Source organism: Oncorhynchus clarkii, chromosome 5 (assembly GCF_045791955.1).
Source record: "Oncorhynchus clarkii lewisi isolate Uvic-CL-2024 chromosome 5, UVic_Ocla_1.0, whole genome shotgun sequence".
Classification (NCBI taxonomy): domain Eukaryota; kingdom Metazoa; phylum Chordata; class Actinopteri; order Salmoniformes; family Salmonidae; genus Oncorhynchus; species Oncorhynchus clarkii.
In genome coordinates, this window is record NC_092151.1 from 78,893,217 (window position 1) to 78,918,494 (window position 25,278).

The 25,278-nt window shown below is 45.0% G+C and overlaps 1 protein-coding gene across 1 annotated transcript in view; it reads left to right on the top strand.

Moving 5' to 3' along the window:
- The first annotated feature begins 14,063 nt into the window (after nt 1–14,063).
- The window catches only part of LOC139410235 (rho GTPase-activating protein 39-like), a 39,647-nt gene continuing 28,432 nt past the window's right edge, over nt 14,064–25,278 (top strand). The window contains exons 1-2 of the mRNA XM_071155708.1: nt 14,064–14,074; nt 16,525–16,956. Of these exons, the coding sequence (XP_071011809.1) occupies nt 14,064–14,074; nt 16,525–16,956 (443 nt within the window). The remainder of the gene's footprint in view (nt 14,075–16,524; nt 16,957–25,278) is intronic.

Here is a 25,278-nt window from a genome sequence, read left to right on the forward strand (position 1 = left end):
AATTGTGGAAAAAGGGAAGAGGTCTGAGTACTTTCCGAATACAGTACTAGGCTATGTGTAGTGTGTGTGCATGCACACGCGTTTGTCTGTTTGTGTTTCTGTATGTTTACGTTTATTCTCACAGACACGCAATCTAGATGACAGGAGACAGTACAGATTCTCCTTTACACTATGTTCTGTATATACAGTATCTGTATCTTATTGATAGTGACATGTATTGCTTGTTACCATAAAAAATGTTGCTAAAGTCAAACAGATTTTGTTGTCTTTTCAAGGCCAACTGCCAGGCAAGAATAGAATGGCTAAATCCCAAATGGCACCCTATTTCCTATGTAGTGCACTATTGAATACAGTGCCATTTTGGACGTTGACCATGTCTGATAGAGCACCTCTATCAACAGCATTTAAATGGAAATGACTCGAAGAGAGAGAGAAGAGGAAAGGAGAGAGAGGATGATTGTCAGGACATCCAATCAGAATATGGTTATTCAAATCACATATTTATATGGAAATATGTCTATTTATGTTATCCGCTGTTTGGAGAATGTCAGACTGCCATTTCTGTGTGTTTGTCAAATGCCTCCATGGACTGGACAGTCTATCGGTGGTACTTATTGTGGAAACTGATATTGAGTCATGGGTCCTCCAACAGTGACATTATCATCCAAGTCCCGACATACAGTATGTTGTACTACTGATAGCTAGTGTATTTTCCCCATCCAGCAAATCCAAATCCAACACTCTGAACAGACAGACAAGAGGTTAGTAGCATCCTAACCGTGCGTTGAGATCTCAGAGACAACATGCAGGTGTTATACATCCTTTAGGCTGAATGTTCAGGAATCAGGAGAGACTGTATTTATCCTACTGTATCGTCTTGTTCTCTCTATGGGAACTCACAGAGTTTTATGAGTATTTCCTTGGTTCCTTATGATCTTGATCTCCTCTCCTAATATTCATAATAACTTGAAAATATCTTTTTAATACAGGTAACAAAGTGCTTCATTGTAAAATAATGCAAAAAAATTTACTAACAAAGACAGGAGAGAGGAGAATGAAAGAAGATAGCTAATTAAAATCACTGAAGACATTTAGTAGACGCTCATATCCAGATCGACTTACAGGAGCAATTAGGGTTAAGTGCCTTGCTCAGCACATTGTCAGCATTTTCACTTAGTCGGCTCGGGGATTTGAATCAACGTCCTTTTGGTTGCTGGCTCAACGCTATTGCCTGCTATGCTGCTTGTCGCCCCACATTAAAAGCATCTTAATGAAAGTAAGTCTTCAGCAGGCAGCTCTCAATGCTCTCCTCTCTCTCTGACTTATTGAGAAGGAAACAAGGAGAGAGGATTCACCCTGCATCTGCTTGGCTCCAGAAGCAATTTGTCCGTCTGTCCTGAGTGTGTAAGAGGAGTGAAGAGTAACTCTGAAATCTAGGTCGTTTGTAACACTGCCTAATCAACCAATTGCTCGCCTATTACATATTATCTTTGCTTCAAACAGACACACACGCACACACACACACACACACATCTCCATTAAACACGGTGCTGGTCCATGTAATGGATGAAGCAATGACACACACACAAACAGCCATGCTCTGTATCCCTGAAGCTGATACAAACACTAGCAGTAGCCCCAGAGAAAGCTATAGCCAGTCTCCTTCCTGTGGCCTGATGAGGCTGGGGCTTAGAGGTCAAAGGTGACTCCTGCAGCCTGGTGCTTCTGGTTCTCTGTCTGCTTGGCTTGCCTGTGTGTGTGTGTGCGTGTGCGTGTGTGTGTGTGTGTGTGTGTGTGTGTGTGTGTGTGTGTGTGTGTGTGGTGTTAGCTCTGCCTTTCCAGCCAACCACGACAACAGAGGACAGTGGCTCTTATATATGCAATGAAGGAGAGAGATGGAGGAAGAGGAGGGGGGAGGAATTCTGAAATGAAAACATTTCCAGTTCGGCAGTCAATATACCATTAAAATATCCAATGTTATTATCTATGAAATGAAAAATATGTAATATGTATATTTCTCAGAAGAATGTATCTTCTTCAGGATTGCTCTGTCTTTGGCCAGCTTCTCCATGATCTCCTGGCAGGGGAGGTTGAAGTTTGTCACCACAATAAGCATGGCCTTGATGGTAGGAACAGTGAACATATTTCTTGCTGCTGTCCATAGATCATTAATTTGGGAGAACACTCTCTCGACTGGTGCATTACTTCCAGGTAAGCACATGACAACAGACGCTAATCTAGCCAGGTTAGTGTGTGGGATGTCGTTCTCTTTGAAGTGGGTAACCACCGTGCTCCATCTCTGACTAAGCGGTGTCTCCACCGTGCTCCATCTCTGACTAAGCGGTGTCTCCACCGTGCTCCATCTCTGACTAAGCGGTGTCTCCACCGTGCTCCATCTCTGACTAAGCGGTGTCTCCACCGTGCTCCATCTCTGACTAAGCGGTGTCTCCACCGTGCTCCATCTCTGACTGAGCGGTGTCTCCACCGTGCTCCATCTCTGACTGAGCGGTGTCTCCACCGTGCTCCATCTCTGACTAAGCGGTGTCTCCACCGTGCTCCATCTCTGACTGAGCGGTGTCTCCACCGTGCTCCATCTCTGACTGAGCGGTGTCTCCACCGAGCTCCATCTCTGACTGAGCGGTGTCTCCACCGTGCTCCATCTCTGACTAAGCGGTGTCTCCACCGTGCTCCATCTCTGACTGAGCGGTGTCTCCACCGTGCTCCATCTCTGACTGAGCGGTGTCTCCACCGTGCTCCATCTCTGACTGAGCGGTGTCTCCACCATGCTCCATCTCTGACTGAGCGGTGTCTCCACCGTGCTCCATCTCTGACTAAGCGGTGTCTCCACCGTGCTCCATCTCTGACTGAGCGGTGTCTCCACCGTGCTCCATCTCTGACTAAGCGGTGTCTCCACCGTGCTCCATCTCTGACTGAGCGGTGTCTCCACCGTGCTCCATCTCTGACTGAGCGGTGTCTCCACCGTGCTCCATCTCTGACTAAGCTGTGTCTCAGATGTTTTCCATTCTTCAAGCGATCCCCCCCTTTAGGAACTCTTGCAGGCCAGTAACCTCGTCAAACAATGCATCCTCATTGATGGTCACATTGGGGCATTTTTCCTGCAGTGTGCCTGCTGCCTTCTGGATCTCTTCACGCTGAGGTTTGCCTTTTTAAAAGGAGACAATGTAAATCTTTTAGATTATCTGTGTGCTTTCCCCATGCTTGCAAGTAGTTCACAGCCGTAGTGAGGAATGATTGGGATGTTTTGAGGAAGCTCTCTTTAGACATGGCTCAGAATTGCAGATGACTCCACTGCACAGTGTTCCTGGCCTTCAAGCATCTTGATCGTGTCACTGAATACGGTCAAGTTTCCATGGACAAAGGCCAGCCAAAGTTCAGTCAGTGGATCTTCGAACATTGTTCGCAGTACAACAGGGCATTTGTCTTCAGAAATAGGATTTCAATGGCACATACATTTTCAGCACTCTTTCTAGAGCAGGGAGCATGGACAGCCAGCGAACATAGCTGTGTCCTAAAATGTTATGGTACTCCTGGCCAACAAAATCACAAAAGCTCTTCAGTCTTTCTACTCTGATGGTGAAAATATGAAAATATCCAAATATCTTTGTGAGCAGGTACTCAACATCAAGGGGAATCATATCCGAAGCTGTTTTGGCAGTGTTATGAGTGATGTGAGCAGGACAACCTAAGCCAATCACCTCCCGCTGCAGAGCATTTTTAACTTTGGTATGGACATTGACCCTCCCCAGCCTAGTTAATATTTGTGTTGTCGGCAGAGAATGCCACGACTTTGTTTTCCAGGTTACATTCTGGATGACCACCAGGACCTCAGCTGCAATTTCCTCTGCTGTTTCCCCATTCAATTCAACAAAATCAAGCAGTTTTGTTTCCACAGATGTGCTGCCATCATATATCTTACAATATCTGACTACTACTGGCAGCAGCTTTACATGTCCATGAATGGACACATCAATGGACAGGGACACAAATTCAACCTGTTCTAGGTCCTGTGTTACCAAAGTAGTTGTCCATGTTACTAACACGTTACTCACTATGGCTTCACATTGTGTCCTGGCACATGGTGCTAACACGTTACTCACTATGGCTTCACATTGTGTCCTAGCACATGGTGCTAACACGTTACTCACTATGGCTTCACATTGTGTCCTAGCACATGGTGCTAATACGTTACTCACTATGGCTTCACATTGTGTCCTAGCACATGGTGCTAACACGTTACTCACTATGGCTTCACATTTTGTCCTAGTACATGGTGCTAACACGTTACTCACTATGGCTTCACATTGTGTACTAGCACATGTAAACTTTGGCTCATAAAGCTTCCGTGTGAGTTGTGCTGTGCAGTCCATAGATCTGTAACTATGATTGTGTTCCATAGTGTGGTATGCAAAGACACCCTCCTGCACAGCTAAATCATATTCTTCTTGGGAAGGTTCTACCTTCTTGAAGAATGTGGTGATAGAGGGCATACCAACACGGCCAATCAGACAGGCTTTATGCTTTTTGGTCTGTTGATGTTCTACCACTGCCGTTCTTCTCCAGCTGCCAATTGAAAAAGAGGAATTACAAAGGGTGCAGTGAACCATTCTATCGTCTTGACCTGAGCGTATAAATGGAAATTATCTCATCATGTTGTCATTAAAATGGCATTTCCGTTTCTTGGAAAGAGCCATTGTACCTCTGTCTGCTCTTCTTCACTCTCTTTGTGTCACTCTTCTTACTTTCTCAAGCCCTAAACACAAGCCTGAAACACAGCATACCACCCTCCATAACACTGCTGGCTTGCTTCTGAAGCTAAGCAGGGTTGGGCCTGGTCAGTCCCTGGATGGGAGACCAGATGCTGGTGTTGGAGGGCCAGTAGGAGACACTCTTTCCTCTGGTCTAAAAAATATCCCAATATCTCAGGGCAGTGACTGGGGACACTACCCTGTGTAGGGTGCTGTCTTTCGGATGGGATGTTAAACGGGTGTCCTAACTCTCTGAGGTCATTAAAGATCCCATGGCACTTATTGTTGGGGTGTTAACCCTGGTGTCCTGGCTAAATTCCCAATCGGTCCCTCAATCCATTGTGGTCACCTAATAATCCCCAGTTGACAATTGGCTCATTCTTCCCCCTCCTCTCCCCTGTAACTATTCCCCAGGTTGTTGTTCTAAATGAGAATGTGTTCTCAGTCAACTTACCTGATTAAATAACAGATAAATAAAAACAAGCCCTATAGACACAATAGGGAGGGGATCTACTGTAGAAAGTCCCCCAGTCTGTGTTTTCTAATAATGGCTTCTTCACTCACTGTGGACCTCATTAGCTAGTGAATGCCAGCTTCATTCATTCAACCAGACAGACTATGAGTCTATCTGGCTATGCATGAATGGGTGTGTGTGTACCTTGCTGTTTCTTTGGGGGCCACTTGAGTGGTCCCCTCCCTGCCTGTTCTAAAGTGTCCCTCTGGGGGACACAAGACCCTCCACAGCCACACACACAGGAGGGCTGTCAATCAAATATTGATGAGGAGACGTCTGTAACCCTCATTACAACAGACCTACCCACCTTCACAGAGTATGATCTCTATGGTACAGTAACAGTAATCTAGTGGGGCATTGGCTGATCCTGAGGTCAATTGATTCCTTGGTGATCACTCTCTGTCTCTGACAGGTAGACTACAGCAAGGGCCCACACACAGTACACTACACACACACACACACACACACATACACACACTATTGAGAGCCAATACGGAATCATTGACGAGTTCCCCTTTCACCAGATGGGGCTCAACAATTACACGTGTGTGACTGTGAGGGTTGGGCGATGTAGCGAAAAGTGGTTTTAATGGCCATTTTTCCATTCTGATTGCTTTATACTGTTCATCCAAACTTTAACCATAAATATTATTCGGACAAAACTGACAGTGAAGTTGTTGTATTTGAAGAACATTGCATAGGAATTCAAATCCTCCTTTGTTTCCTCTTACTCTGGTACTTGACCAATGGTTGCAATTTGAATAGTTATTTGTTCCCTTCCAGCATAAAAAAGTAAAACATATCCTGCACTAATTTGTTATCATTTACACGCTGTGCCACATTTATTTTGTCTTAGCATGCCTCTATTTCGTGCCTCTACTGTGTATTTTTGGTTTCAGTTGATGGTTCTTACTTTTGCCACTAGTGGTAGTTGGTTGATTTCAGAGGATCTATTTGGCAAGCTTGCCTTCCCGAAGTTGTTGATTTGTTGTGCACTAGTTATCTAGTGTGTTTGTGTGAGTGTCCCTAGACCAGGGATGGGCAACTCCAGTCTTCGGGGGCCAGAGTGGAGTCACTATTTTTCCCCATCCCTAGCAAACACAGCTGATTCAACTAATTACATTCTCAACTGAAGATCAGTCTGTCTTTCATACAGCTCTCAGTATAACATCACACACTGCATCTGGAGAGACTGCCAGAGATCTAAAACACACATCATAAAGATCATCAGCCTTTGATACACCACACACTGTGCACACATACACACACACACACACACACACACACACACACTTGAAAAGTGTACAAACAGGCCTATTTGCTGTGTGTCATGTATAATGGGATGTGTCATGTGCAATGGGAGGGGGCCGACATATAACGACATCATCGCTTAGATCATCTCTGTATGACAGAGAGCAGAGGACTGTGGGAGGTTACATGAGAGGGGGTGAGAGAGGGAGAGAGATTGTGTGTGTGTGTGTGTGTGTGTGTGTGTGTGTGTGTGTGTGTGTGTGTGTGTGTGTGTGTGTGTGTGTGTGTGTGTGTGTGTGTGTGTGTGTGTGTTTGTGTGTGTGTCTGTGTGGTACTGTAAAAGCACTGAAATCCTGTTTATTTTCTCACCAGCAGAAATCTCTTAACCTGTCAGGAGTCAGATGAGTCAGTCTGACTAGGAGAGAAATGCATCCAGGCATCAACACACACACACAGCTCCTCACAAAACTACATTTACATAGCTAAAAATATCTCAAGTGTTTGAACCATTTTACAGAGAGGGAGGGAGGGAGGGAGGGAGGGAGGGAGGGAGGGAGGGAGGGAGGGAGGGAGGGAGGGAGGGAGGGAGGGAGGGAGGGAGGGAGGGGGAGAGAGAGAGAGAGAAAGAAAGAGCAAATCAGCAGCAATAGTGTTAATGAGACTGCAGATCTCTCCTTCTGTCTCGTGCCTCTCTTCCTTCAGACTGTATGAGTGTGCTGTGAATATCTGATGGCATATTGAACGGAATCTGATCGGATTAGGGGGTCAGAGAGAGGAGGGGGTGCTGAGGTCCCGCATTCCCCCCTCCAGACTCTGTTCTCCCTATCTGTACCCCAACTCCTTCAAATCCTGTTTAGATGGCTCACAAGAGAACCAGAACACACACTTACATAGACCACTGCAGGAATCATCTGCTCATTCGTGGTAGGCTAAATCTGCAACAGTAGAATATGATTGGCCATGTGTTCAGTCTCTCCTTTACATTATCTAGAGCCATAATCCATAATCTCTCACCTCTGTATGTGTCTGTCAGACAGCAACAGACAGCCTGATCACCGACAACGAAGAGACAGTCTATAGGGAGGATGTCAGAGACCTGGCCGTGTGGTGCCAGGAGAACAACCTCTCCCTCAACGTGACCAAGACAAAGGAGATGATTGTGGACTACAGGAAAAAGAGGACCAAGCACGCCCCCATTCTCATCGACGGGGCTGCAGTGGAGCAGGTTGAGAGCTTCAAGTTCCTTGGTGTCACCTTCAACAACAAACTAACATGGTTCAAACACACCAAGACAGTCGTGAAGAGGGCACAACAAAACATATTCCCCCTCAGGAGACTGATGGTATGGGTCCTCAAATCCTCAAGATGTTCTACAGCTGCACCATCGAGAGCATCCTGACAGGTTGCATCACTGCCTGATATGGCAACTGCTCGGTCTCTGACCGCAAGGCACTGCAGAGGGTAGTTCGTACAGCCCAGTACATCACTGGGGCCAAGCTTCCTGCCATCCAGGACCTCTATACCAGGCGGTGTCAGAGGAAGGCCCTAAAAATTGTCAAAGACTCCAGTCACCCTAGTCATAGACTGTTCTCTCTGCTACCGTACGGCAAGTGATACCGGAGCACCAAGTCTAGTTTCAAGAGGCTTCTAAACAGCTTCAACCCCCAAGCCATAAGACTGCTGAACATATAATCAAATGGCTACCCAGACTATTTACATCGCTGCTACTCTCTGTCTGTTATCATCTATGCATAGTCACTTTAATAACTCTACCTACATGTACGTGTTACCTCAACTAACCGGTACTACCTGCACATTGACTCTGTACGGGTACGCCTCTGAATATGGTCTTGCTATTTTTATTTTACAGCTTCTTTTTAATTACTTGTTTCTTTTATTTCTTATTCATATTTTTTTATACTGCATTGTTGGTTAGGGGCTCGTAAGTAAGCATTAAACTGTAAGGTTTAATTCGGTGCATGTGTTGTATTCGGCGCATGTGACTAATAAAATTTGATTTGATTTGAGGGGCTGTGCAGTCAACTGTACCGGTATTCATTCACGGACTTTTACCTTACCTTCTATAATAGTATTTTAATGTTATATTTGTTACATTAAATAGTTCAGTAATGACTCGGAAAAAGTATGTCAATAATCTGTTTTTATGGGCAGTAAAAAAAATAGATATACAAAAAAATGAAACCTGAGGACTGTTAGCTAACTTTCTAGCACAGCAAGTCAACTTCGGGAGGGCAAGCTTGCCAAATAGACCCTCTGAAATCGACCGACTACTAATTATTATCATGAAGATTTTTTGGGTTGTTGACGAAATAGAGGCATACTAAGACAAAAGAAACGTGACACATTGTGTCAATGATAACTAATTAGTGCAGGAAATTGAGAAATTTACGAAAATGCTGGAAGTGAATATTGGAATTGAGGAAATAACTATGCAAATGGAAACCATTGGTTGAGTACCAGAGTTTGAGGCTACAAAATATAATTTTGATTCCTATGCAATGTTCTACAAAATGGACTACTTCACTGTCAGTTTTGTCCTCCTAATATTTTTGTTTGCATTTTGATTAAACAGTATAAAGCAATCAGAATGGAGAAAATGTCATTAAAACCATGAGAATAAATGTGGTGCCATGCTCTACCCATAAAGCACAGTTAGAACTTGCATTATTCAGAAACATCAAATTGCAGGAAATACCTTCATACGGTCCAAAATTTGACAAATACTGTGATATGATATTTTGGTCATATCGCCCAGCCACACACAGACTCACACAGCCAGGCATCCCCAGATGAGTCAGCTATGTGTCTGTCTGTCAGATGTGAGAACAGATGCGTGATGTGATGACGAATGAGATCAGACAGAATCCTATTTGGCCTTTAGAGACAGAGGAGAGGAGGGACAAGACCGATTCAGCCTGGGATTGGCTGGGCTGTTACTCTGAGCGAGTCCTATCCAGGCTGTGATTGGCTGGGCGTGGCCTATCCAGGTTATGATTGGCTAGGCGTGGCCCACTGTGTTATAAAGTGGATTAGAGCCGTGGTTATGGATGACATCCTCTATATAATCTGGTTAAATTAGACTAGATTAGCAATGGATACAGGATTAACAGCTAATTAGGGGACAAAACAGCAGCCCCCCTTTATTCTATCAACTGGGTTTGAGGAAAACCTCACCCACTGTTTCACCCGTACTATCGGTGCTTAGACTTGTTGGATGGGATACACAGTTGAGTGGTATACACACACACGCACGCACGCACACACACACACACACACACACACACACACACACACACACACACACACACACACACACACACACACACACACACACACACATACAAACACACACACACACATACACATACAAACACACACACACACATAGACACACTCACACACATCTAGGGCCCTATAAAATACGTGATGCTGAGAACATTAAAGGTGTACTATGCAGAAATCCCTCCACCATTTCCTGGTTGCTAAAATTGTAATAGTTCACCTAATTTCAGTGTACGTGACAAAACAAGCAATGTATAGTGTAGACAGTCATTGTACCATCTAAACCGCTGTGAAATATATTTTCCTTGACCAAAAATATTGTATATTCAGCTGTTTGAAGCTGGTAGACTCAAAAACTAAACTTAAGAATGTGAAGCATAGAAATATTGCACATAGAACAGATCTATCACTTCTTAAAGTTGCTTGCAATGAGAATGACAGATCTATAACTCACAAACTTTGGCTACCATGATCTAAGTAAAGACCAGGAAGTTCAGCAAAAACCATACCTTGTAATAAACAATTACATTAATCCGATTGGTAGATATTTGATCGTTAATTTCTACAAAACGTGCAGGGGTGATGGAGTTGTTGTAGCTTGCTTACTCCATCCCCAAACACCATGCTAGATCAGAGTGGCCAGTTCATTTTTTTTGTTCATGGACAGAATTACAGCTCAGGGATTTGATCTAGCAACCTATCGGTTACTGGCCCAACACACTGGCCCAACAAAGACTAGGCTACCTGCCACCCCACCACTGCAGCTGTGCCTTTCTTGACGTTAAAGCTGCAAGGTGTTGTTGGTACATGCGTTTTTGATAAATGTCATTCAAATTGCGAAAACAGAAGTGTATAAAAAATGTTTTTATTAAACTTTTGCATAAAGACAGAATGGAATTCAACAATATTCAAAGATGTATTGAACTTAGTAGGGAATCAACTAAATATATTAAAAATATATTAATACTTTTGTCATGACACATGGACAGAATGCGTCAGTGATTCGTATTTCCTGCAACTTTCTGAAGAGGCCACGAGAACAGCTGACAGCTGCAGTAAAAATGCTGGTCCTACTGCTGGGAATGGCTAACCTGCTAACCTGCAGCCCTTTGCTGACCAGGCTCATTAGGCTGTAATGAACTACACTGCTGGGAATGGCTATGATGCTAACCTGCTAACCTGCAGCCCTTTGCAGACCAGGTTCAGTAGGCTGTAATGAACTACACTGCTGGGAATGGCTATGATGCTAACCTGCAGACCAGGCTCAGTAGGCTGTAATGAACTACACTGCTGGGAATGGCTATGATGCTAACCTGCAGACCAGGCTCTGTAGGCTGTAATTATCTACACTGCAGGGAATGGCTATGATGCTAACCTGCAGCCCTTTGCAGACCAGGCTCAGTAGGCTGTAATTAACTACACTGCTGGGAATGGCTATGATGCTAACCTGCAGCCCTTTGCAGACCAGGCTCAGTAGGCTGTAATTAACTACACTGCAGGGAATGGCTATGATGCTAACCTGCAGACCAAGCTCTGCAGGTTAGCATCAGTAGGCTGTAATGAACTACACTGCTGGGAATGGCTATGATGCTAACCTGCAGACCATGATCAGTAGGTTGCAATGAACTAAACTGCTTGGAATGGCTATGATGCTAATCTGCAGCCCTTTGCAGACCAGGCTCAGTAGTCTGTAATGAACTACACTGCTGGGAATGGCTATGATGCTAACCTGCAGACCAGGCTCAGTAGGCTGTAATGAACTACACTGCTGGGAATGGCTATGATGCTAACCTGCAGCCCTTTGCAGACCAGGTTCAGTAGGCTGTAATGAACTACACTGCTGGGAATGGCTGTGATGCTAACCTGCAGACCAGGCTCAGTAGGCTGTAATGAACTACACTACTGGGAATGGCTGTGATGATAACCTGCAGCCCTTTGCAGACCAGGCTCAGTAGGCTGTAATGAACTACACTGCTTGGAATAGCTATGATGCTAACCTGCAGACCAGGCTCAGTAGGCTGCAATGAACTGCACTGCTGGGAATGGCTATGATGCTAACCTGCAGACCAGGCTCAGTAGGCTGTAATGAACTACACTGCTGGGAATGGCTATGATGCTAACCTGCAGCCATTTGCAGACCAGGCTCAGTAGGCTGTAATGAACTACACTGCTGGGAATGGCTATGATGCTAACCTGCAGACCAGGCTCAGTAGGCTGTAATGAACTACACTGCTGGGAATGGCTATGATGCTAACCTGCTAACATGGAGCCTTGTGCTGTACCAGCAATAGATTATTTAGTAATAGCAGTTCTCCAATCCCATTTCAAATACTTTCTTTCTACTTGCTCCTCCTGATATAAGTGATCTCACAACTGTCCTAAACAGTAACATTTATCAGGAGTTGACTATAGTATGAATAGTATATTTAGCACATATTACTCATATTACATATGTCCAATTCCTAACCAAGGTTGTATTGTATGTAACTGTGCTGAGTGTGCTGAGTGCATGTGTCCAGCAGGCTGTGATGTGTTGGGCTCATACAGCATAACATAGAGGAGTGGTACTGCTGTTGTGATGATAGCTGGATATACTGGAGCAACCTAGCAGCCATCTGATGTCACACACACCTGTACTCAGAGGCTCTGTGGCCGGGATGGGGAGTGGCTGTGTGTGTGTGTGTGTGTGTGTGTGTGTGTGTGTGTGTGTGTGTGTGTGTGTGTGTGTGTGTGTGTGTGTGTGTGTGTGTGTGTGTGTGTGTGTGTGTGTGTGTGTGTGTGTGTGTGTGTGTGTGTGTGGAGACTGACTAAGCTTTGATGGATGGGATATTTAATGATGAGGAGGGCTGTAGAGGGCCTCAGAGTGATGTCTCTATCATCCATTATACTCCTACAGCTACAGCAGCATGGGATCCTGGGTAGGCAGTAGGCAGTCTAGTGATGGAGGGCCAGCCCTCTCATAGCTTTACACATTCATAACATTATACTATGTCTGACTTAGACTGAGAGAGAGATACGGGGGGGTGTGGTGGGTGAAAGGATGAGAGAGGGAGAGAGAGAGAGAGAGAGAGAGAGAGAGAGAGAGAAGGTGTGTGTCTTTGTATTTGAGAAATACACACCCAGACACCGTGGTGAGCAGCTCTTTGCAGTGCCCAGCCTAGTAGTAGCCCAGGTCACATCAGCACCATTATCCTAGAAACCCTGGACCCACTCCAATTCACAAACCGCTGCAACAGATCCACAGACGACGCAATCTCAATTGCACTCCACACTGCCCTTTCCCACCTGGACAAAAGGAACACCTATGTGAGAATGCTGTTCATTGACTACAGCTCAGCGTTCAACACCATAGTGCCCACGAAGCTCATCACTAAGCTAAGGACTCTGGGACCAAACACTTCCCTCTGCAACTGGACCCTGGACTTTCAAACGGGCCGCCCCCAGGTGGTAAGAGTAGGCAACAACACATCTGCCACTCTGATCCTCAACATGGGAGTCCCCAGGGGTGCGTGCTTATTCCCCTCCTGTACCCCCTGTTCACCCACGACTGCGTGGCCAAACACGACTCCAACACCATCATTAAGTTTGCTGACGACAAAACAGTGGTAGGACTGATCATCGACAACGATTAGACAGCCGATAGGGAGGAGGTCAGAGACCTGGCAGTGTGGTGCCAGGACAACAACCTCTCCCCGAATGTGAGCAAGACAAAGGAGCTGATCGTGGACTACAGGAAAAGGTGGACCGAACAGACCCCCATTAACATCGATGGGGCTGTAGTGGAGCGGGTCAAGAGTTTCAAGTTCCTTGGTGTCCACATCATCAACAAACTGTCATGATCCAACCACACCAAAACAGTTATGAAGAGGGCACGACAACACCTTTTCCCCCTCAGAAGACTGAAAAGATTTGGCATGGGTCCCCAGATCATCAAAAAAGGTCTATAGCTGGACCATCGAGAGCATCCTGACCAGTTACATCACTGCCTGGTATGGCAACTGCTCGTCATTTGACCGTAAAATTCAAAATCAAATCAAAATCAAATTTTGTTGGTCACATACACATGGTTAGCAGATGTTAATGCAAGTGTAGTCGAAATGCTTGTGCTTCTAGTTCCGACCGTGCAGTAATATCTAACAAGTAATCTAACGATTTCACAACAACTACCTTATACACACAAGTGTAAAGGAATGATTAAGAATATGTACATATAAATAAATGGATGAGCGATGGCCGAACGGCATAGTCAAGATGCAGTAGATGGTATAGAGTACAGTATATACATATGAGATGAGTAACTTAGGGTATGTAAACATTATATAAAGTGGTATTGTTTAAGTGGCTAGTGATACATTTATTACATCCAATTATTAATTATTAAAGTGGCTAGAGATTGAGTCTATATGTTGGCAGCAGCCAATCAATGTTAGTGATGGCTGTTTAACAGTCTGATGGCCTTGAGATAGAAGCTGTTTTTCAGTCTCTCGGTTCCAGCTTTGATGCACCTGTACTGACCTCGCCTTCTGGATGATAGCGGGGTAAACAGGCAGTTGCTCGGGTGGTTGTTGTCCTTGATGATCTTTTTGGCCTTCCTGTGACATCGGGTGGTGTAGGTGTCCTGAGGGGCAGGTAGTTTGCCCCCGGTGATGCGTTGTGCAGACCTCACTACCCTCTGGAGAGCCTTACGGTTGTGGGTGGAGCAGTTGCCGTACCAGGCTGTGATACAGCCCGACAGGATACTCTCGATTGTGCATCTGTAGAAGTTTGTGAGTGTTATTGGTGACAAGCCAAATTTCTTCAGCCTCCCGCTGTTACGCCTTCTTCACCACGCTGTCTGTGTGGGTGGACCATTTCAGTTTGTCTGTGATGTCTACGCCGAGGAACATAAAACTTTCCACCTTCTCCACTACTGTCCCGTCGATGTGGATAGGGGGGTGCTCCCTCTTCTGTTTCCTGAAGTCCACGATCATCTCCTTTGTTTTGTTGATGTTGAGTGTGAGGTTATTTTCCTGACACCACAATTCGAGGGCCCTCATCTTCTCCCTGTAGGCCGTCTCGTCGTTGTTGGTAATCAAGCCTATCACTGTAGTGTCGTCTGCAAACTTGATGATTGATTTGGAGGCGTGCATGGCCACGTAGTCATGGGTGAACAAGGGAGTACAGGAGAGGGCTGAGAACGCACCCTTGTGTGGCCCCAGTGTTGAGGGTCAGCGGGGTGGAGATGTTGTTTCCTACCCTCACCATCTGGGGGCGGCCCGTCAGACAGTCCAGGACCCATTTGCACAGGGCGGGGTCAAGACCCAGGGCCTCGAGCTTAATGACGAGATTGGAAGAGACTATGGCGTTAAATGCTGAGCTGTAATCGATGAACAGCATTATTACATAGGTATTCCTCTTGTCCAAATGGGTTAGGGCAGTGTGCAGTGTGATTGTGATTGCGTTGTCTGTGGACCTATTGGGGCAGTAAGCAAATTGGAGTGTGTCTAGGGTGGCACTACAGAGGGTAGTGTGTACGGCCCAGTACATCACTGGGACCAAGCTTCCTGACATCCAGGACCTATATACTAGGCGGTGTCAGAGGAAGGCCCAAAAAGTTGTCTAAGACTCCAGCTACCCTAGTCATAGACTGTTCCCTCTGCTACCGCACGGTAAGTGGTAGCGCCACGTCTAAGACCAAAAGCCTCCTTAACAGCTTCTACCCCCAAGCCATAAGACTGCTGAACAATTAATCAAATGGCCACCTGAACTTTTACACTGACACGCCCTCCCTCTGTTTGTTTGTACACTGCTGCTACTCGCTGTTAATTATCTATGCATAGTCACTTCACCCCTACCTACATGTACAAAATAACTTGACTAACCTGTACCCCCGCACATTGACTCGTACCGGTACCTTGTGGATATAGCCTCGTTATTTTTATTGTGTTCATTTTTATTTTTATTTTACAATTTTTACTTTAGTTTATTCAGTAAATATTTTCTTAACTCTTTCTTGAACTGCATTGTTGGTTAAGGGCTTGTAAGTCAGCATTTCACAGTAAGGTCTGCATTGTTGGTTAAGGGCTTGTAAGTCAGCATTTCACGGTAAGGTCTACATTGTTGGTTAAGGGCTTGTAAGTCAGCATTTCACAGTAAGGTCTACATTGTTGGTTAAGGACTTGTAAGTCAGCATTTCACAGTAAGGTCTACATTGTTGGTTAAGGGCTTGTAAGTCAGCATTTCACAGTAAGGTCTACATTGTTGGTCAAGGGCTTGTAAGTCAGCATTTCACAGTAAGGTCTGCATTGTTGGTCAAGGGCTTGTAAGTAAGCATTTCACGGTAAGGTCTACAGCTGCTGTATTCGGAGCATGTGATAAGTAAAATGTGATTTGATTTGATTTGAGGTTGTCTGTGTATTATGTGGTGTGGCCTGGATAATGCAGGTTGTTGTCACATCTGACCCATGCAGCTGGCTTCCACAGGAGAGGATAGGAAGAGGCAGACTCACAGCTGTAGAGAAGCTCACATCTCAAAGCCTAAGTCATGTTTGCAAAGAGGCTCATATACGCTTTACACTATAGAATTAGGAATTAGAATAAAATAGTAATAGGAATTAGAATAGTATTAATTTCCTGGGCCTATATCATCACATGATGCTATAGTACAGTATTATTCATCTCTTGTCTATTCTCCTCTGTCCCCCTCTGCAGGTTGGAGTGGGTGGAGATCATAGAGCCGCGCACGCGGGAACGCATGTATGCCAATCTCCTCACCGGAGAGTGTGTGTGGGACCCCCCTCAAGGGGTACGTATTAAGAGGACAGGGGACAACCAGTGGTGGGAGCTGTTTGACCCCAACACCTCCCGCTTCTACTACTACAATGCTTCCACGCAACGCACCGTCTGGCACCGCCCTCAGGCCTGTGACATCATCCCCCTCGCGAAGCTACAGACGCTGAAGCAGCACACGGATGTTCCCTGCCCGGGAGGGGGAGGGACAGGGGGAGAAAGAGGGGGGAGGACGTCAGCTGATAACAGCCCGGGAAGGAGCAGTGCGGTCAGTAGAGAGGGGAGCACCTCATCTTCACTGGACCAGGAACTGACCGCATCAGAGAAACAGGGGAACAGAGAGGAGGCAGACAGGTAACTGCATACACTACACTTCCCCTAACCATGACCCGACCACAATCTTAACTCTAACTCAACCACAGGGAGGAGGCACAGGGGTATCTAAGTCTTATACAGAACCATGACCACAACCACAAATCCTGTAGGTTCTCTGACATTCTATTTGCCCATCCCTCTCTCTCGCTCCATCTCTATCTCCCTCCCTCTCCTCCTCTTTCTCCCCCCCCCCCCTATTCTCTCTCTCTCACTCTCTCTCTCTTTCTCTCTCTCTCTCTCTCTCTCTCTCTCTCTCTCTCTCTCTCTCTCTCTAACAAGTCTGTCTTTTGCTCACTTGCTGTAATCTGCTTCAGTCTTCTGTGATTGGTGAAATCGCTTGGCCCGGGTCACAGTGTCCTGTAAATGTGTTCTCTGCTCTTGTCTCTGCCAGAGCTGACAAACCAGCTCTCCTCTCTCTCTCTCTCACGCACACACACACACACACACACACACACACACACACACACACACACACACACACACACACACACACACACACACACACATACACACACATTTTCAGTCAGTATGTCCCCTTAAGAGAAGTAGTGTTCAGTGGTTTTGTGTGATTTTCAGAGTTAATTAATAATGTCAGTGATGTTGGGCAGTGTGTGGTCCAGTACTAGTTGTTTTTGTGAGTTCCGGGCTGGGGGGGTCCAATGGGGCAATAGAACGAGCTCTATTTTAGTGGCCTCTGGTACAGTGCATTCGGAAAGTATTCAGCCCCATAGATTTTTTTCCACATTTTGTGACGTTACAGCCTTATTCTAAATTTGATTGAATTGTTTGTTTTCCTCATCAATCTACACACAATAAATACCCCATAATGACAAAGCAAAACAGGTTTTTAGAAATGTTTGCAAATGTATTACAAATAAAAACATTCAAACCCTTTACTCATTATTTTGTAGAAGCACCTTCGGCAACGATTACAGCCCTGAGTCTTCTTGGGTATGACGCTACAAGCTTGGCACACCTGTATTTGGGGAGTTTCTCCCATTATTTTCTGCAGATCCTCTCAAGCTCTGTCAGGTTGGATGGGGAACATCGCTGCACAGCTATTTTCAGGTCTCTCCAGAGATGTTGGATTGGGTTCAAGTCCAGGCTCTGGCTGGACCACTCAAGGACATTCAGAGACTCCTCCCATCTCCACAGAGGAACTCTGGAGCTCTGTAAGAGTGACCATCGTGTTCTTGGTTACCTCCCTGAACAAAGCCCTTCTCCCCAGATTGCTCAGTTTGGCCGGCCAGACAGCTCTAAGAAGAGTCTTGGTGGTTCCAAACTCCTTCCATTTAAGAATGATGGAGGCCACTGTGTTCTTGGGGGACCTTCAATGCTGCAGACATTTTTTGGTACCCTTCCCCAGATCTGTGCGTCGACACAATCCTGTCTCTGAGCTTTACAGATAATTCCTTCGACCTAATGGCTTGATTTTTGCTCTGACATGCACTGTCAACTGTGGGACCTTATATAGTGTCATGAGAATTTTCAATCCCAATGATAATATCTATCAATCAATCAATAGCTTTGACCAATCCCCGAGCTTTGTAAGACCATGGGTATAATAATAATTAGGCAAAGACTCAGCTTATGCAAAAGATTAGTACAGTTTATTCACGAGAACATTCTGAAGTCAATTATACAAAGACATCCATTTTATAGCTGCGCACATATTTCCACACAAACAGTAGATATCCTACGCACATACTTCCACACAAACATTAGGTATCCTACGCACATACTTCCACACAAACAGTAGGTGAGTTTTATCCTTCTCCATAGTTCTCACCACTGTGTATCACTACCTAGCCGACAGTTCCATTCCCCCGAGATTAGGGAAACCTTGAGAAGTACTCCCTATGCTATCATAAGTTCCTCAGAGGCCTAACCAGGTCGGTCCAAACACAGTTGAACTGTTCTCGTTTTTTTTCGTCGGCACACACATACAAGTTCAAATCCTAAGCTACGCCTTGCTCAGACAGTCTGTGTTTTTCCACTATACAAATACATTGTTTAATCTAATTCTAACTACAACTACATACATCATCAGATTATAATTGTATGATTCTAATCAATTTCATACAATTATAAGATTTCAGAGTTTATTTTATTTATTCATTTCACCTTTATTTACCAGGTAGGCAAGTTGAGAACAAGTTCTCATTTACAATTGCGACCTGGCCAAGATAAAGCAACAACACAGAGTTACACATGGAGTAAAACAAACATGCAGTCAATAATACAGTAGAAAAATAAGTCTATCTACAATGTGAGCAAATGAGCTGAGATAAGGGAGGTAAAGGCAAAAAAAGGCCATGGTGGCGAAGTAAATACAATATAGCAAGTAAAACACTGGAATGGTTGATTTGCAGTCGAAGAAAGTACAAAGTAAAGATATAAATAATGGGGTGCAAAGGAGCAAAATAAATAAATACAGTAGGAGGAGGGGTAGTTGTTTAGGCTAAATTATAGATGGGCTATTTACAGGTGCAGTAATCCGTGAGCTGCTCTGACAGCTGGTGCTTAAAGCTAGTGAGAGAGATAAGTGTTTCCAGTTTCAGAGATTTTTGTAGTTCGTTCCAGTCATTGGCAGCAGAGAAATGGAAGGAGAGGTGGCCAAAGATAAAATTGGTTTTGGGGGTGACCAGAGAGATATACCTGATATACCTGCTGGAGCGCGTGCTACAGGTGGGTGCTGCTATGGTAACCAGCGAGCTGAGATAAGAGGGAACTTTACCTAGCAGGGTCTTGTAGATGACCTGGAGCCAGTGGGTTTGGCGACGAGTATGAAGCGAGGGCCAGCCAACAAGAGCATACAGGTCACAGTGATGGGTAGTATATGGGGCTTTGGTGACAAAATGGATGGCACTGTGATAGACTGCATCCAATTTATTGAGTTGGGTATTGGAGGCTATTTTGTAAATGACATCGCCGAAGTCGAGGATCGGAAGGAGGGTCAGTTTTACAAGGGTTTGTTTGGCAGCATGAGTGAAGGATGCTTTGTTGCGAAATAGGAAGACTATTCAAGATTTAACTTTGGGTTGGAGATGTTTGATATGAGTCTGGAAGGAGAGTTTACAGTCTAACCAGACACCTAAGTATTTGTAGTTGTCCACGTATTCTAAGTCAGAACCGTCCAGAGTAGTTATGTTGGACGGGCGGGCAGGTGCAGGCAGCGATCGGTTGAAGAGCATGCATTTAGTTTTACTTGTATTTAAGAGCAATTGGAGGCCACAGAAGGAGAGTTGTATGGCATTGAAGCTTGCCTGGAGGGTTGTTAACACAGTGACCAAAGAAGGGCCAGAAGTATACAGAATGGTGTCGTCTGCGTAGAGGTAGATCAGAGACTCACCAGCAGCAAGAGCGACATCATTGATGATATACAGAGAGTAGAGTCGGTCCAAGGATTGAACCCTGTGGCACCTCCATAGAGACTGCCAGAAGCCTGGACAACAGGCCCTCCGATTTGACACACTGAACTCTATCAGAGAAGTAGTTGGTGAACCAGGCGAGGCAATCATTTGAGAAACCAAGGCTATCGAGTCTGCCGATGAGGATGTGGTGATTGACAGAGTCGAAAACCTTGGCCAGGTCGATGAATACGGCTGCACAGTATTGTTTCTTATCGATGGCGGTTAGGCGGTTAAGATATCAGGCTACGAGACCCAATGCATATGGGTCTGGTCATTTTCTCAAATGTCCGTTAAATAAAGATGCTGCCTTAACCAACAATGCAGTTTTAAGAAAAATACCTAAAGAAAAATAAGAAATAAAAGTAACAAATAATTAAAGAGCAGCAGTAAAATAACAGTAGCGAGGCTATATACAGGGGGAACCGGTACAGAGTCTGGAGGTTTTTAGTGGAGGTTTTTCTGCAGTGCTGTGGAGTTCAGTCTTCCTGAAGGTCCAGCATATTGATGAACAGATCCATAATGCATTGTATACACTAAGCCTGTGTGTGTGTGTGTGTGTGTGTGTGTGTGTGTGTGTGTGTGTGTGTGTGTGTGTGTGTGTGTGTGTGTGTGTGTGTGTGTGTGTGTGTGTGTGTGTGTGTGTGTGTGTGTGTGTCTGTGCGTGCGTGCGTGTGTGTGTGTGTATGTGTGTGTGTGTCTGTGTGTCTGTGTGTCTGTGCGTGCGTGCGTGTGTGTGTGTGTGTGTGTGTCAGATCCATAATGTATGTGGAGAAAGCCAGATCTCACAGCCATCTGGAGTTGATCTTCAGAAGCAGAGACGCGACAGACTGCAGCTGTCAGCCCAACCTGCCTGCCCTCACCTGAACACATACACATCACCCACTCTCTTCTCCGTCTCCTGCTGGGTTTGTGCTCATACAGTACGTGTGTCTGATGTCCATCAAATGATGCAGGTGCTCCAAATTCCCCTTTGATTTGACGTAATTTTAAGAGTTGGTTGATGACAGGTTGGTTGATCATATTGATTGAGTTAATTAAATCGTTGCAGTGGCTAAAGCCACGCCCAGTCAATACACCTGGTGTTCAACCTTCCTAATTTCTCCCATGTCACCCCACTCCTCCGCACACTCCACTGGCTTCCAGTCGAAGCTCGCATCATCTTCAAGTCCCTGGTGCTTGCCTACAGAGCAGCAAGGGGAACTTCCCATCCTTACCTTCAGGCTATGTTCAAACCCTACATCCCAACCGGAACACTCCATTCCTCCACCTCTGGTCTCTTGGCCCTCCCCTACAGGAAGGCAGCTCTCGCTCAGCCCAGTCAAAGCTCCTGGCTCCCCAATGGTGAAACAAGCTCTCCCCTAAAATCAGGACAGCGGAGTACCTGCCCATCTTTCGAAAACATCTGAAACCCTACCTCTTTGACGAGTACCTTAAATAACTCTCATGGTACCCCCATTGATTGGATTTATATAGCACTTTTAGAACTCAAAGCGCTTTACACAGTAAGGAGGAAACTCACCTCATCCACCACCAATGTGTGGCACCTACATGGATAATGCACTGCAACCATTTTTGTGCCAGAATGCTCACAACAGATCATTTAGAGAGGTGAGGAGTGATATATGCCAATTAGGAATGAGGGGGATGATGGAACGGGGCCAGGTTGAGAATTTAGCCATGACACCGGGATTAACACCCCTACTTTTTATAATAAAGTGCCATGGGATTTTTTATGACCACAGAGAGTCATGCCATCCGTTTAACGTCCCATCCGAAACTCTACGCAAGGCAATGTCCCCTTCACTGCTCTGGGATCACCTTGGACCAGAGTGCCCCCTACTGGCCCTCCAACACCACTTCCAGCAGCATCTGGTCTCCCATCCAGGGACCGAACAGGCCCAACCCTGCTTATCTTCAGAGGCAAGTCAGCAGTGGGATGCAGGGTGTAAATTGATTTGAAGGTCAAATGTATAGGAATAATTTATGGATAGGGAAAGGAGGAACAATGTTCACTTTATACTGATTTTCTAGGGAGAGAGGGAAAGAGAGAGAGATTTAAAGAGCTGGATGGAAGGAGAGAAGACAGGCAAGGGAGTGACAGAGAGGCCAGGAGGGAGAACAAGAGATGATAGAGGAGATGTGGAGAGAGGGAGCGAGAGGGGAAAAATGAGTAGAGGTGGTTTTGTATCTAATGGCTCCCTAGCACAGTGTGGTCTAACCCAACATACACAACCCTGTAATCCTTAATCCTACCCCCTCAATACACACACACTCACACACACACACACACACACAGAGCATGGAACTATTGAAGCCGAGGGTGGCTAGTGCTGCAATCGATTTCACACCTTTTTCTCTCTCTCTTTCTCTGCCTTTCAATTTCAATTCAATTCAAGGGGCTTTATTGGCATGGGAAACATGTGTTAACATTGCCAAAGCAAGTGAGGTAGATAATATACAAAAGTGAAATAAACAATAAAAATTAACAGTAAACATTACACATACAGAAGTTTCAAAACAATAAAGACATTACAAATGTCATATTACGTATATATACAGTGTTGTAACGTACAAATGGTTAAGGGTACATAAAGGAAAATAAATAAGCATAAATATGGGTTGTATTTACAATGGTGTTTGTTCTTCATTGGTTGGCCTTTTCTTGTGGGACAGGTCACAAATCTTGCTGCTGTGATGGCACACTGTGGAATTTCACCCAGTAGATATGGGAGTTTATCAAAATTGGGTTTGTTTTCGAATTCTTTGTGGATCTGTGTAATCTGAGGGAAATACGTCTCTCTAATATGGTCAAACATTGGACAGGAGGTTAGGAAGTGCAGCTCAGTTTCCACCTCATTTTGTGGGCAGTGTGCACATAGCCTGTCTTCTCTTGAGAGCCATGTCTGTACATAGTCAAAGCTTCCCTTAAGTTTGGGTCAGTCACAGTGGTCAGGTATTCTGCCACTGTGTACTCTCTGTTTAGGGCCAAATAGCATTATAGTTTGCTCTGTTTTTTTGTTAATTCTTTCCAATGTGTCAAGTAATTATCTTTTTGTTTTCTCATGATTTGATTGGGTCTAATTGTGCTGCTGTCCTGGGGCTCTGTGGGGTGTGTTTGTGTTTGTGAACAGAGCCCCAGGACCAGCTTGCTTAGGGGACTCTTCTCCAGGTTAATCTCTGTATTTGATGGCTTTGTTATGGAAGGTTTGGGAATCGCTTCCTTTTAGGTGGTTGTAGAATTTAATGGCTCTTTTCTGGATTTTGATCATTAGTGGGTATCGGCCTAATTCTGCTCTGCATGCATTATTTGGTGTTCTACGTTGTACACAAAGGATATTTTTGCAGAATTCTGCATGCAGAGTCTCAATTTGGTGTTTGTCCCATTTTGTGAAATATTGGTTGGTGAGCGGACCCCAGACCTCACAACCATAAAGGGCAATGGGCTCTTTGACCTAATTGGTATGTTGAATTTTATGTTCCTTTTGATGGCATAGAATGCCCTTTTGACTTGTCTCTCAGACCGTTCACAGCTTTGTGGAAGTTACCTGTGGCGCTGATGTTTAGGCCAAGGTATGTACCGTTTTTTGTGTGCTCTAGGGCAACGGTGTCTAGATGGAATTTGTATTTGTGGTCCTGGCGACTGGACCTTTTTTGGAACACCATTATTTTGGTCTAACTGAGATTTACTGTCAGGGCCCAGGTCTGGTAGAATCTGTGCATAATATCTAGGTGCTGCTGTAGGCCCTCCTTGGTTGGTGACAGAAGCACCAGATCATCAGCAAACAGTAGACATTTGACTTCGGATTCTAGTAGGGTGAGGCCGGGTGCTGCAGACTTTTCTAGTGCCCGCGCCAATTCGTTGATATATATGTTGAAGAGGGTGGGGCTTAAGCTGCATCCCTGTCTCACCCCACAGCCCTGTGAAAAGAAATGTGTGTGTTTTTTGCCAATTTTAACCGCACACTTGTTGTTCGTGTACATTAATTTTATAATGCCGTATATTTTACCCCCAACACCACTTTCCATCAATTTGTATAGCAGACCCTCATGCCAAATTGAGTTGAAGGCTTTTTTGAAATCAACAAAGCATGAGAAGACTTTGCCTTTGTTTTGGTTTGTTTGGTTGTCAATTAGGGTGTGCAGGGTGAATACATGGTCTGTTGTACTGTAATTTTGTTAAATGCCCATTTGACATTTGACATTGTTTTCATTGAGGAAATGTACGAGTCTGCTGTTATTGAGAATGCAGAGGATTTTCCCAAGGTTGCTGTTGACGCATATCCCACGGTGTTATTGGGGTCAAATTTGTTTCCACTTTTGTGGATTGGGGTGATCAGTCCTTGGTTCCACCTCACTCCATCTCTATCTCTCTCTCTTAAAACTCATCATTTATATTTCTCTCACAGTTTCTCTCTGTTGTTGGGTGTTCACTGAAAAACACTCAGTTTTGTGATACACAGTTAATATATTGCATTAAAACAATCCATAAGAATACAACAATATTTTATGAGAATACCATGCTTAGGTTTAGGTGTAGCTTTCCTGCCAGGGTTCAGTTGTACCTGTCTCCTGAGCAGCAGGTCAGGACATTGCTGTCCTGTCTGCTGTGTGACTGACAGCAGCACCAGGTCAACTGTGTAGAACAATGGCTTCACACCCTGGTCCCAGATCTCGTTGTGCTGACTTGCCAACTCCTATGGTCATTGTTACGCCACAGGAGTTGAAAAGAGAGCACAAGCAGATCGGGGACCAGGCTAGGGGGTTTCACTCCTGTCTCTGACTGTTCTGTTCTGTTCCAACCACTAACTCATCTATGGGAAAGTTGAAATGCTATGCTGTGTCTGTGTTCAAACTTTGTCAGGATTTACTTTGGATACCACACACCAGT